Below are 14,018 nucleotides of genomic sequence, written 5' to 3'. Positions count from 1 at the left end.
ATTTTTAGTAATTTTATTCATTTCATTTTTCATAGTTTTACAGCTTTAGTAAAAATAACAGTCACTGTAAACAAGTATAAAATGGAAGTTGATGGAAAAATAACCCCAAAGCCCTCCTTGACATCCCCCCTCAAAAAAAACGAGTTAGTATACGGCAAATATCCTTTTCACACACTGTCTTTAGGCATATATTCACTTTGAGAGATCATTTATATCAAGTGGATCTTACCAAGAGGGTTACAACCTATTTCTCCCGTTACTATGTATGGTTCTATGTCACCATTTTAATGGATTTGCTGGGAAGATTCCATCTGAAGGAATCCCTTTCCACTCTCAATACTTCATAGAGTTTATCAGCAGCATTGACTCTCCAAAACCTTGAAGACGTGCATCCTGACTGAAGTCATTAACAGACCTCTCACTTTTAAAGACTCTTGCCAGTGTGGACTTTCTGATGGTATGTAAGCCGTGAACGGTGACTGAAGTCCTTACCACATATGTCACACTTGTATGGTTTTTCTCCTGTGTGGATCCTCTGGTGGGCTTGAAGCCGAGAACTCTGACTGAAGCCCTTCCCACACTCCTCACATTTAAACAGTTTCTCCCGAGTGTGAACACTCAGATGGACTCTAAGATTGGAGGGGAGACTGAAGGCCTTCCCACACTCCTCACATTTGTGGGGTTTCTCTCCTGTGTGGACCCTCTGGTGATGGCGAAGATTCAGGCTCCGCCCGAAGGCTTTCCCACACTCCTCACATTTGTAAGGCTTTTCACCAGTGTGGCCCCTCTGGTGGTATATAAACTGTGAACTGTAACGAAAGCCCTTTCCACACACGTCGCATCTGTAGGGCTTCTCCCCAGTGTGGACCCTCTGATGGGACTGAAGACCAGAGGACTGGCTGAAGCCCTTCCCACAGACACTACACTTGTAGGGTTTCTCGCCCGTGTGGACTCTCTGATGGACCCGGAAATCTATGGCCTGACTGAAGCTCTTATCACATGCCTCACATTTGTAGGGTTTCTCTCCTGAGTGGACTCTCTGATGAGCGTGAAGGTTTGATCTCCAACTGAAGCCCTTCCCGCACTCCTCACATTTATACGGTTTTTCTCCAGTGTGAATGACTTGGTGCAGTTTAAGATTTGAACTGTAACTGAAGTCCTTACCGCACATGTCGCATCTGTAGGGCTTTTCCCCTGTGTGGACTCTCTGGTGGGTCTGAAGCTTTGATGACTGACTGAAGCCCTTCCCACACGTCTCACATTTGAATCGTTTCTCCCCGGTGTGGACGTTCTGGTGGACTTGCAGATTGGAAGCCTGACTGAAGCCCTTCCCGCACTCCTTGCATTTGTAGGGTTTCTCTCCCGTGTGGACACGGAAGTGGATGTGAAGATCTGTGTTACGGGTGAAGCCCTTCCCGCACGCCTCACATCTGTAAGGTTTCTCTCCAGTGTGGACCCTCCGGTGGCATATCAAAGGGGAATTGTGACTGAACCCCTTGCCACAGACATCGCATTTGTAGGGTTTCTCCCCGGTGTGGACCCTCTGATGTATGTGATAATGCGCGGCCTGCGTGAAGCCCTTCCCACACTCCTCACACTTATAGGGTTTCTCACCCCTGTGGACCCTCTGGTGAACACGAAGGTTAACGCTCCAGCCGAAGCCCTTCCCGCACTCGTTGCACTTGTATGGTTTCTCTTCGGTGTGGACTCTCTGATGGCACTGAAAATTTGAACTTTGGCTAAAGCATTTACCGCACTCCTCGCATTTGTAAGGCTTCTCCCCTGTGTGTGTCCTGTAGTGGATGATAAGGCCTGTGCTGCTACTGAATCCCTTGCCACAACTGTCGCACCTATAGGACTTCTCTCCCGTGTGATTAGATTGACGGGGATGAAAGGAGTTCCTACTGAAACCATCGCCGGATTCACGACATTTATCGGCTTTCCCTCGTGGGTGAATTCTTTGATGGCTTTGCAGATGGGAGCATTTCTCTCCCAGGAGAACCCTCGGATGAATTGGGAGCACTTCGCTATCACTGAAGCTTTTCCCACACTCTCTACAGGGATAGGGTGTCTCTCCTTTGCAGGGTTTCTGTTCTGTGTCAGTTTTAACAGGATCACTCAGGGGTGATTTCTTCATGAAGGCTTCACATACACGTGGGTTGTTTTTCCCATTCGTTTGCTTACCTCTACTCTGATTCCCTGACTCACTCACATACGTATTCCCACAGGAATCCTGGGTTCTCAAAATCAAAAACTCTTGATTTTCAAGGTAACTGGAACTATCGCCTTTGTGGTTCATCATATGGTTCTCATTTTCAGAAACCTGAAGAGAATCACCTTGTAGGAAATGGGAAGTCCTCCTCTGAAGACAGCACGTTGAATCACTTGCGACCTGTTTCCAGATTTGCCAGCAAGATGGCTCTTCACATGAAAGGTATTTTAATGCGACTTTTCCAAGAGTCTCCACCTCATGGGGATTCTTTCTGCCTAAAAGAAAAAGCGATATTCAGAGGTGAGGACAAGTAAATGCTTTGTTCAGAAACATCGGGATTTCACACTCAGGGATAAGGCCTTAAAAAAACAGGGATAGGGTCATGTCTGTACCACACCACTTATCCTTTTGTTATGCTTTTTCGTGTAAGTGGAAGCGAAGAACAGGGTCAAGAGACTCTTCTGTAATGTGACCCATTTAGAACCACAGGTCTAACAGTTTAAGACCTGTAGGTTTGGAATCGGATGGCTGCAGGGCAACAAAGACAACCCACCTTCTAACCTACAGCAACGTCAATTAAAAGCCTAATCACCTGTTCCTTAGCAGGCTTATGACAAGTGGGCTTCTACTGAATTAGGTTAGGAAAGCACAGATTGTAGGCATTAAACAGTATTTTAGGCCCTGGTAGAAATGATCTTCTAAGAGTAAATTTGGGAAGCGGTTGGGATAATAACATTCATTGTTCTAAGCCTGGGAGTGATTCTGGTCTCTGTAAAAAGAAGAGGGAAAGGGAAAACTAACCTTGGACAGCTGAGAAAGAACTTGGGAGGAGAAGAAAGAGAGCAGATTCTCAAAGGCAACCCTGAACGGAGGAGAGGGAGAGTTATGTTCAGCTTGGAAAGCTTTTGCCCAGGAAGCTGCGAACCTTGCTTTTTCTCTCATTCCCTTCGGGTCTCTCTGCTCAAATGTCACTCAACTGGGTGAGGCCTTCCTATCACCCAGTATAAAATAATTCCTCCCACCCCAACACACCTTCCACTCTTCCCATCTGCCTTACTCTGCTTTCTTTTCCCCCATGGCACTTATTATTTGATTTACTACATATTTCCTAATTTTTTCCTGCCCATTTAGACGAACTAGGATGTAACAATCATGAGGAAAACAAGCACTTTGATTTCTTCATTGCTTCACCCCCACTGTAACAGAATTTCTCAAATTGCTGGCATATACTCGTGAACTGTGAAATCCATTCCATACATTGTGACATTTCAAAGAAAAAGAAGTGGGAATTCCCTGGCACTCCAGTGATAAGGACTCAGCGCTTTCACTGCCAGGGCCGGGTTCGATCCTTAGTTGGGGAACTAAGATCCCACAAGCTGCGTGGTGCGGCCAAGGGGGGGGGAAAAAACCCTCAATATTCTGTAATAACCTATATGGGAAAAGAATCTGAAAAAGGATGGATATGTGTATATGTATAACTGAACCACTTTGCTGTACACATGAAACTAACACAACATTGTAAATCAACTATATCCAATATAAAATAAAAATTAAATTTAAAACAATAAATAAAAATAAAAGAAATTATGTGGAAAAAAAATAACATGAAAAGCATATCACAAGCAGTAAGGGTACCACTATATAAAATGCTTGTTTCAGCTGTAGACATACACATAAATATGCACATATGTTACATTTATACTTGGTCAGGATGTAAAATATTTCTTATTGAGGGTCATAGTTAAAAACGTAAGGAAGCCACTGGCTTAAAATGTTTAAAGTGGGTACCAAGTCCTGAATGATTAATTTGCTTAAATAGAAAGCTACATTCAAATAATATAAACTGAACACGTTCCAACAGGTATGTGCACATTTCAGGGCATGGTAGGCTAATTGAACATCCTAAAGCTGTCCATGCCCTAATCCCTGGAACCTGCGAACATGTTAATGTACACAGCAAAAGGGACTTCAGATTTGATTACATTAAGGATCTTGAGATGAGCCCAAAGAAGTCACAAGGGTCCGTATAAAAAGGAGACGGGGGACTTCCCTGGTGGCGCAGTGGTTAAGAATCCATCTGCCAATGCAGGGGACATGGATTTGAGCCCTGGTCTGGGAAGATACCACATGCCGTGGAGCAACTAAGCCTGTGTGCCACAACTACTGAGCCTGCGCTCTAGAGCCTGTGAGCCACAGCTACTGAGCCCACGTGCCACAACTACTGAAGCCCGTGCGCCTATAGCCTGTGCTCCACAACAGGAAAAGCTACGGCAATGAGAAGCCCGCGCGCTGCAACAAAGAGTAGCCCCCGCTCGCCGCAACTAGAGAAAGCCCATGCGCAGCAACGAAGACCCAATGCGGCCAAAAATAAATAAATACATTAAAAAAAAAAAAAGAACCCCTACAAAAACAAGCCCTTTATTTTGCACTCCAGTGACCTATAAAGAACATTTTAGGTAGTATTTGTACATGGAGCATGGTTGCAAAATCCTGAAACATGCGGATGCTGAAGAGGTCAAAAAAACCTTTGAGAAAGGGTGGCAGAAAATGCTACCAGATTTGTTAAAAGAGACTTGGTCTATGACACAAAACTGAAGTGTAACAATACGTAGGATCATGATTCCTGAGGTTCAGTTTGCATATAAAAATGAACCCCACTGAAACTAACACAACATTTTAAATCATCTACACTTCAATTTAAAAAAAAAAGAAAGAAAAAGAGAATGAGACCCTTTCCAGTAATATTCCTGAATGCATCAAACGTGAAGCAACATGTAGACATGAGAAGGGAGACGGACAAAAGCTGATGGTTATATCCATTAACCACTCTCAGAATTCAGGGCCTAATCTATCATGTTTGCAGATAAGCTTCTCTCCTTCGTTTTTCAGGCAGAGGGAGAATATATACATTTACATTCCCTAGGAATATCTGATGTTTTTAAATGGGTAGGACTGAGGAATACGCAAATTAAAGAGAAGGGAAGGAAGAGGAGAGAAAGGAAGAGGAGGTCAAAAAGTGAAGTAAACAGTGAGGATCTGAGCGAAGGCAGGAGAACAGAGGGCCTTGAAAGGCTGGGGAGAAAAGTGAAACAATGGCTGGGGATCCAGAGGATGAGGTGGTCTTCACAGATGAAGAAGGCTGGGGTCATAGGTCAGGAGGAGCTGTGAGGAGAGCTTCCTCACTTTTACTCAAAATAACAGTAATTTTTAAAGTAATATCTTCATTCAACAATTATGTACTGAGCATCTACTATGCAGAAGGCTCATCGGAGGCTTTGGGTAGAGACGGGAAATACAATTGCCCAAATTCCTACTTTCAAGGGAAGACAGATGATGAACAAGTAAATAAAGACAAGTTACGAGGTCAGGAGGTTATCAGTGCTGGGACACAAAATAAGGCAGGGTGAGGGCACGGAGAATGGAGAGAGGATGGCACTGTAAATGGGGCAGACACACAAGGTCTGTCTGATGAGATGAAATTTGAGCAAAGACCTGAGTGAGTAAGGGAGTGGCTGGGGGCCTCTACACTGAGGCAGAGAGCTAGTCGAAGGTTGGGAAACAGAAGAGAACATTCCAAAGGGGCCAGGATGGCATGAATGATCTAAGAAAGGGTAAAAGGATGGGTGATCAAAGAGGAACTCGGTGAGGAGGCCAGATCAGGTAGGGCCCTGCAGTCCACTGCAAGGACTCAGAGTGAAAGGGGAGGCCTTGGGAGGGTTTTGGACAGAGGAAAAGTATGATCTTACTTGCTTTCTAAAGAACCAGTCTGGCTTCCATGTGGAGAAAAGGTTACAGGAGTGCAAGGGCGGAAGCATGGAGACCAGTTTGGAGGAAGCTGTCACAGTCCAGGCAAGAGATGACAGCACGGGGACAAGAGCGGTCGTTACAGACGTGGAGAGAAGCAGATTAGCTGGTACCTGAAATAACAGCTTTACGGTTCTCACTGGAATGCCCGTTTCTTTGGGTTTCTCTCTCCATCATCCAAAGCTTTTCTTCTGTCTCCAACTGGGACACCACATCTGGCTTGAAGGGAAGATGTCCTATGAAAAGGCAGATATATATATTTAAGATGAACACACAGCTAAAATAGATCTTTGTCCAAGTTCTATAACCCTCAAGTGATCGCAAACTGTAATAAGAAATAAATTCAGGGAACTATACTCAATATTCTGTAACAACCTATAAGGGAAAAGAATCTGAAAAAGAATATATATATAATTGAATCATTTTGCTGTACACCTGAAACTAACACAACATTGTAAATCAACTATACTTCAATCAAAAAAAGAAAAACAAATTGAGGTCACAACCTAGTTCGTGTCTATGTATAGATAAAATTAGATTTAGCCAATGTCTGTTTTTATCATATTTCTTACACCCTCATACCACTTACTGCAAACGGTCACACTTTTTGCTACAATGTGAGGGGGTCTTGATAAGGAACTCTGACAGTTTCTATTCTTATTCCATTTTATTCTATTTCACTGAAAAAAAAAAAAAATAATGCCAGTACAATGAACTAAGTTGACTCCATGATCCACCAAAGTATCCGAAAGACAAAGTATAGAAGCTAAGCTGCCCGTTTATAGTTCATCTAAAACAGGGTTTCTCAGCTGAGGCACTACTGATATTCTGGACTGGCTAATTCTGTGTGGTGGGGGAAGGTGGTCCTGTGCATCGTAGGACGTTTAACAGCACCGCTAGCCACTAGATGCCAGTAGCACCCCTCCCTCAGCTGTGACAATCAAAACTGTCTCCAGACATTGCCAAATGTCCCCAAGGAGGCAAAATCACCCCGGACGGAATTTTGCCTGAGCAGAGAGGGACCAGAAAAACCTATGGATTGGAAAAACTTGTGTCTTCAAGGTCAGGGAACCACTTCACAAGGTCCAAAGCTTTGAACAACTGAGGACCAGACACTCTCAAGAGAGTTGAGGTTCAGGGTCAGAGAGTGCCCGTCCTCACCCACTGAGACCAGGTTCCGGAAGTTCTCCACCATCACATCCTGGTACAGCTTCCTCTGGGCGGAGTCCAGCAGCCCCAGCTCCTCCTCGGTGAAGGTCACGGCCACGTCCTTGAAGGTCACCGCCTCCTACGACATCAAACACATGTCACCTCAATCTCACAACCTCCACTGGAAGAAGGGCAGCATCAAGAAGGATAAAGAAGATTAACCCAAAAAATGGTTACCGATTTGGAGGCACTCCAGGCAGTTTTCAGTCCCAACACTTGCCCCTCTCAGTGACAGTGATGTCACCTCCCTGCTGTCCCACTCTATCTCTGCTTTTAATATTTGCAAAGTTCACAGGCCTTGAGCAACCCTCCAGGACAGGTACACAGCTCCCCATCTGTGCTTTCGAGGCACAAGCCGTGTCCACCTGCTGCCACATGCACAGCTGGTGAAGGCACAGGGTGAGTTCAAATTTCAAGGTTTTAATGACAGGACCCTGGGCAAATTCCTTTACCTCTCACTATCTCAATTTCCTCTTCTCTATAATGGTGTCTAAATCACAAGGTGTTTGCAAGGATTAGACGAGTGAACATATGTAAAGCACTTACAATGGCGCCTGGCACATAAGAAGTGCTCAATAAATTTGAGCAAGCAGTATCATTAAAATCTCTTTCATTCCATTTTGTGACTGCATAGTATAGTATTCCTTAGAACTGATGATGTAGCTTTAATCAATCCAAATAAAGCACAATTAGTTACAGATTTTTACTTATCATCATCTGCTGTAAAGATCCTTTTACAGAGATCTCAACCAAGAAGTAGCAACTGCACTTTAAAATTTTTGAAAGCATAATGGCAGATTTCCCTCTCAAAAGGTTTTCCCAATTCACCTTTCATATGAGGGAGTACAAATGTTCCTGAATCTCTAGACTGGCCAAATTAAGACATAAGTCCTTTTTTAATAAAAAAAGAAAATCTTCCACAATCTAAGTGAAATAAATAAATAGAAAGCTTTTATTAACGTTTGTACACATTTAGTTATTAAATTATTTTCTTCATAAATTTACTTTCCATTATTGTGACGCTCCTATTCTTTCTTTTACTCATATTCCAGTTGGGTCTTACTTTATTTTACTAATTTTAATAAGAATTAGAGATATTAAACCTTTATGCAATGTTTATAAGTATATCCCATCAACTCAAATATTGCAAATATACAGCTGTGAATGCTTGAGGGAAAAGGAATATGAGAAAGTGAAAAGAGGTAGTTTGTAAACAGGGTAGTAGGGTAAATTATTTTTCTCTATTTCAGATTTCCACAATTTTTCAAAGATTGCTTTGTGAAATAATAAAGATGATAAAATAAACCAAACAAAACGCACAGTCTGGCACACAACATGCACTCAAGGTGTGTCGTGTTCATTAACCTTTCCAAGGAAGAGAAAAAAGGTGTGTCCAATCTTTGAGAAATAAAATCCCTTAGGAGACAGAAAGCAATGCCTTACTTACCTGAAACTCGGTCATTTTCTCCCGCTCCTTCCGGGGAAGGTCAGAGTCCTGAGAAGGCATAACTGGGGAAGGACAAAGAAGCCATGAGATGCAGGCCAGGGCTGTCAGGAGCCCATGTGGATCTTTGCAGAAACTACACATGAGCACTCATACTCCCAGGCACAGGTGCTCACATACAGCTTGGTAAGCAGAGCTTGGAGGAGACTGCAGCTACTAGCAGGACCGTCAGCCAGCGGCCACTGGATAGTGAACAACCGGCACAACCAAACACAGTCTCCCTACCATAAAGACTTCTGATCCTACCGTAAACAAAATGGAAAGACAATCTATGGACTGGGAGAAAATATTTGCAAATTATGCTACTGACAAGGGATTAATTTCCAAAATATACAAACAGCTTATACAGCTTAATATCAAAAAAGCAAACAACCCAATCAAAAAATGGGCAGAAGACCTAAATAGGCATCTCCAAAAAAGACATACAAATGGCCAAAAGGCACATGAAGAGATGCTCAACATTGCTAATTATTAAAGAAATGCAAATCAAAACTACAATGAGGTATCACCTCACATCAGTCAGAATGGCCATCATTAAAGTCTACAAATAATAAATGCTGGAGAGAGTGTGGAGAAAAGGGAACCCTCCTCCACTGTTGGTGCCAATGTAAACTGGTACAGCCACTATGGACAACAGTATGGAAGTTCCTTAAAAAACTAAAAATAGAGCTACCATAGGATCCAGCAATCTTCCTCCTGGGCATATATCCAGAGAAAACTCTAATTCAAAAAGACACACGCACAATGCTCATAAGTTATTTTTGTAATAAGAAAAAACGGACCAATAAAAATTACATAAAACATGGGACTTCACTGGTGGCACAGTGGATAAGACTCCGTGCTCCTAATGCAGGGGGCCCCGGTTCGATCCCTGGTCAGGGAACTAGATCCCACACGCATGCTGCAACTAAGAGTTCACATGCCACAACTAAGGAGCCCATGTGCTGCAACTAAGGAGACGGCGAGCCGCAACTAAGGAGCCCGCCTGCTGCAACTAAGACCCCATGCAAGCAAATAAATAAATAAATATTTTTTAAAAAAATGTCCATCAGCATAGGAATGGATAAAGAACATGTGGTACATGTATACAATGGAATATTACTCTGCCATAAAAAGGAATGAAAGAGTGCCATTTGCAGAGATGTGGATAAATCTAGACTGTCATACAGAGTGAAGTAAGTCAGAAAGAGAAAAACAAATATTGTATAGTATCGCTTCTATGTGGAATCTAGAAAAATGGTACAGATGAACTTATTTGCAAAGCAGAAATAGAGACACATGTTGAGAACAAACTTACGGATACCAAGGGGGGAAGGGGGGGTGGGATGAATTGGGAGATTCGGATTGACACATATACACTATTATGTATAAAAGAGATAACTAACGAGAACCTACTGTACAGCACAGGAAACTCTACTCAATGAACTGTGGTGACCTAAATGGGAAGGAAACCTAAAAAAGAAGGAATATATGTATACGTATGGCTGATTCACTTTGCTGTACAGCAGAAACTAACAACATTGTAAAGCAACTATACTCCAATAAAAATTTTTAAAAAATGATACATGCACCCCAATGTTCATAGCACTATTTACAACAGCTAAGACATGGAAGCAACTTAAATGTCCATCGACAGATGAATGAATAAAGTTGTGGTATGGAATGGAATATTACTCAGCTATTAAAAAGAATGAAATAATGCCATTTTCAACAACATGGATGGGCTTAGAGATTATCATACTAAGTGAAGTAAGCCCGACAAAGACAAATATCATATAATATCACTTATATGTGGAATCTAAAAAAAATGATACAAATGAACTTATTTACAAAACAGAAATAGACTCACAGACACAGAAAACAAACATGGTTATCAAAGGGGATAGTGGGTGGGGAAAAGGGAGGGGGGAGGAAGGGGGAATAAATTTGGAGTTTCGGATTAACATATAGACACTACTATATATAAAATAGATAAACAACAAGGACCTACTGTATAGCACAGGGAACTATACCCAGTACTTTATAATAACCTATGGTAGAAAAGAATCTGAAAAAGTATATGTATATATATAAAACTGAATCACTTTACCGTACACTTGAAACTAACACAACATTGTAAATTACCTATACTTCAATAAAAAAAAAGAATAATAATGAAAATAAAACCTAAAGAAAAAAAAAAGATTTCTGATCCTGGGGGTGGTAGGAAATGAAAGGCAACGTAACAACAATGTGGGTTTAAAAAAAAGAGTTCTGGAGTCAAAGCCCTAGGTTTAAACCCTGGAAAAGATACTACGCATCTGTGTAATATAGGGGTATTACAAAAAACCTCTCTGTGCCTCTCTTCAGTCATCTGCACAGCGAGGATAGGATATGAACCTGGCCACTCCTCGTAAACCATACCCACCTCATAGAGTTGTTCCAAGGATTCAAGGAGTAGATGGAAAGTTCTAAAAATACAGGAGTCCCTTTTTCTTGCAGCTGCAAAAAAGCAGATGATCCTTTGCATCATAAACTGTATTTGCAAATGTGTTTTCTAACAATAACAACAAAAGAGACCTGAAAGGCATCTGGATTTTGTGTATGACTGCTCTCTTATGAAAGTCACCTGTATTTTCTGAAAGCCCTGATTCTGACTTAAAATTTCTCCTTATTTAATAATTTGTTGCCCAGTTAATACTATTTTATTCACACTTGTATTAGTTTTCTAAAAAAGTATCATTTTGGGTCAATTTATTTCACTGAAGCCAGAAAAGGCTTATTGGTAAAAGCCTTTCATCCTATGTGCATGGAGATAAAAGAAAAACACACAGAAAAGAAAAAGAGACAAAATAAAAATCAAGAAACATGGAAGATAGATTGAGAGGCTCCAACATTTGTCTAATAGGAATGTAAGAAGGTAATGGAAGCAACTACAGAGAGGTTTTATTTCAAGAGATAACTGCTGAGTTCACAAATAGAAATTCTGAACAGCATAAATAAAAATACATATACTCCTAAACAAATGATAGTGAAACTCAGGAAGGCAAAGGATAAATAATTAACTAAAAACAACAACAAAAATCCTTAAAGCTCCCAGAAAGAAAATATAATTTACCTAATAAAAATGAAAATTAGACTGACAGAAACAGGGAAGCAGAATGGAGATCTAAAATATATGAATGATATTTCCAAAATGAAGAAAAAATATCGAGAATCTTGACTTCTATGCTCAATTAAATGGTTATTTATATGAGAGAGGAAGAAAGACGTTTTAGCTGATTAAAAAAAGAAGAAAATTTACAACTAAATGAACCCTGAAAGAATAGATGGTAAGGAAACATGTAAATATGTTGGTAATATCTTTGTTAAAAGAAAAAAAAAAACCTAGAACAATATGACAAATTTTGAGGGTGGTTTTAATAAAAAGTAAACCTATAACCTAGCCTGCAGTGAAAAAAAAAAACAAAAAGGTGGTACGAGGGAGCCATCATCAAATTTCAAGTGTATTTTTATTTAGTTTCTATAATTTTCAGACTGAGAATACATGCTGATTAAATTTAGCATTTGCTGAGACAGATATCGTTTTTAAAAGTTAAAATACAAAACCATACAATTTTCAAATGAGTTGAGGGTAAATAAAAGGAATAAACTGAACTGAAGACAATAAAAGAGAATAAAAGGAAGAAATGTAAAGCATGATGATTTAAAAATATATTTAAAAAATTTTACATAAATCAATGAAGTTATTGGAACACACCCTCACACCATACACAAAAATAAACTCAAAATGGATTAAAAACTTAAATATAAGACAAGACACCATAAAACTCTTAAAAGAGAACATAGGCAAAACATTCTCTGACATAAATCATACCAATGTTTTCCTAGGTCAGTCTCCCAAGGCAAGAGAAATAAAAGAAAAAAATAAACAAATGGGACCTAATCAAGTTTATAAGCTTTTGCACAGCAAGGGAAACCATAAACAAAATGAAAAGAACCTACGGACTGGGAGAAAATATTTGCAAATGATGGGACTCGATAAGGGCTTAATTTCCAAAATATATGAACAGCTTGTACAACTCAAACAACCCAATCGAAAAAGATGCGGAAGACCCAAATAGACATTTCTCCAAAGGAGACATACAGATGGCCAATAGGCATGTGAAAAGATGCTCATCATCGCTAATTATTAGAGAAATGCAAATCAAAACTACAATGAGGTACTACCTCACAATGGTCAGAATGGCCATCATTAAAAAGTCTACAAATAATAAATGCTGGAGAGGGTGTGGAGAAGAGGGAACCCTCTTACATTGTTGGGGGGAATGTAATTTAGTGCAGCCACTATGGAAAACAGTATGGAGGTTCCTCGAAAAACTAAAAGTAGAGTTGCCATATGATCCAGCAATTCCACTCCTGGGCATATACACAGACAAAACTATAATTCGAAAAGATACATGCACCCCAGTGTTAGTAGCAGCACTATTTACAATAGCCAAGCTTATGGAAACAACCTAAATGTCCACTGACAGATGAATGGATAAAGAAGATGTGGTACATATATACAATGGAATATTACTCAACCATTAAAAAGAATGAAATAATGCCATTTGCAGCAACATGCATGGACCTAGAGATTATAATACTAAGCGAAGTCAGAAAGACAAATACCATACAATATCACTTATATGTGGAATCTAAAACACGACACACATGAACTTATCTACGAAACAGAAACAGGCTCACAGACATAGAGAACAGCTTGTGGTTGCCAAGGGGAAGGGGGCTGAGGGAGGGAAGTACTGGGAGTTTGGGATTAACAGAGGCAAACTATTATATATAGGATGGATAAACAACAAGGTCCTCCTGTAGAGCACAGGAAACTATATTCAATATCCTGTGATAAACATAATGGAAACAAATATGAAAAAGAATATAACTGAGTCACTTTGCTGTACAGCAGAAACTTACACAACATTGTAAATCAACTATACGTCAATAAAAATTTTTTTAAATATTTTAAAACATATTTTAAAGTAAATAAAACATTTTATATTTTAAAAAATGTTTATTTATTTTAAAAACACATGTACGTGTGGTAGAAAAACACACGTACATATTAACAAGCAATTAAACATTCTCAGGTGTAGTCAACAGACAACTGATCTTTCTCCTAGTGGTAATTTACTAAGTGAAGGAAACCTGATTAACTGAAAACAGATGACGGACCAAGAAAGACCTTTCAGTAGTATGTACCTGGGGCTATGCTGTGAGGAGCCAAGAGGTCCTTCCTTCCTCCCGTTTCCG

The 14,018-nt window shown here is 40.3% G+C and overlaps 1 protein-coding gene across 1 annotated transcript; it reads right to left on the bottom strand.

Annotated features, from left to right (window-relative positions):
• On the bottom strand, window positions 1-14,018 carry ZNF227 (zinc finger protein 227). The gene is made up of 6 exons (XM_068528084.1): window positions 13,968-14,018; window positions 11,137-11,210; window positions 8,673-8,734; window positions 7,178-7,304; window positions 6,130-6,252; window positions 1-2,487 (listed from the first exon to the last, which is right to left on the bottom strand). The coding sequence occupies exons 3-6, from the start codon at window positions 8,730-8,732 to the stop codon at window positions 425-427; spliced, it is 2,373 nt and encodes a 790-aa protein (XP_068384185.1). The 5' UTR covers window positions 8,733-8,734; window positions 11,137-11,210; window positions 13,968-14,018; the 3' UTR covers window positions 1-424.

Source organism: Eschrichtius robustus, chromosome 19, assembly GCF_028021215.1.
Source record: "Eschrichtius robustus isolate mEscRob2 chromosome 19, mEscRob2.pri, whole genome shotgun sequence".
Taxonomy (NCBI): Eukaryota; Metazoa; Chordata; class Mammalia; order Artiodactyla; family Eschrichtiidae; genus Eschrichtius; species Eschrichtius robustus.
The sequence above is the reverse complement of the archived record's forward strand: the minus strand, read 5'-3'. Positions and strand labels throughout refer to the sequence as shown.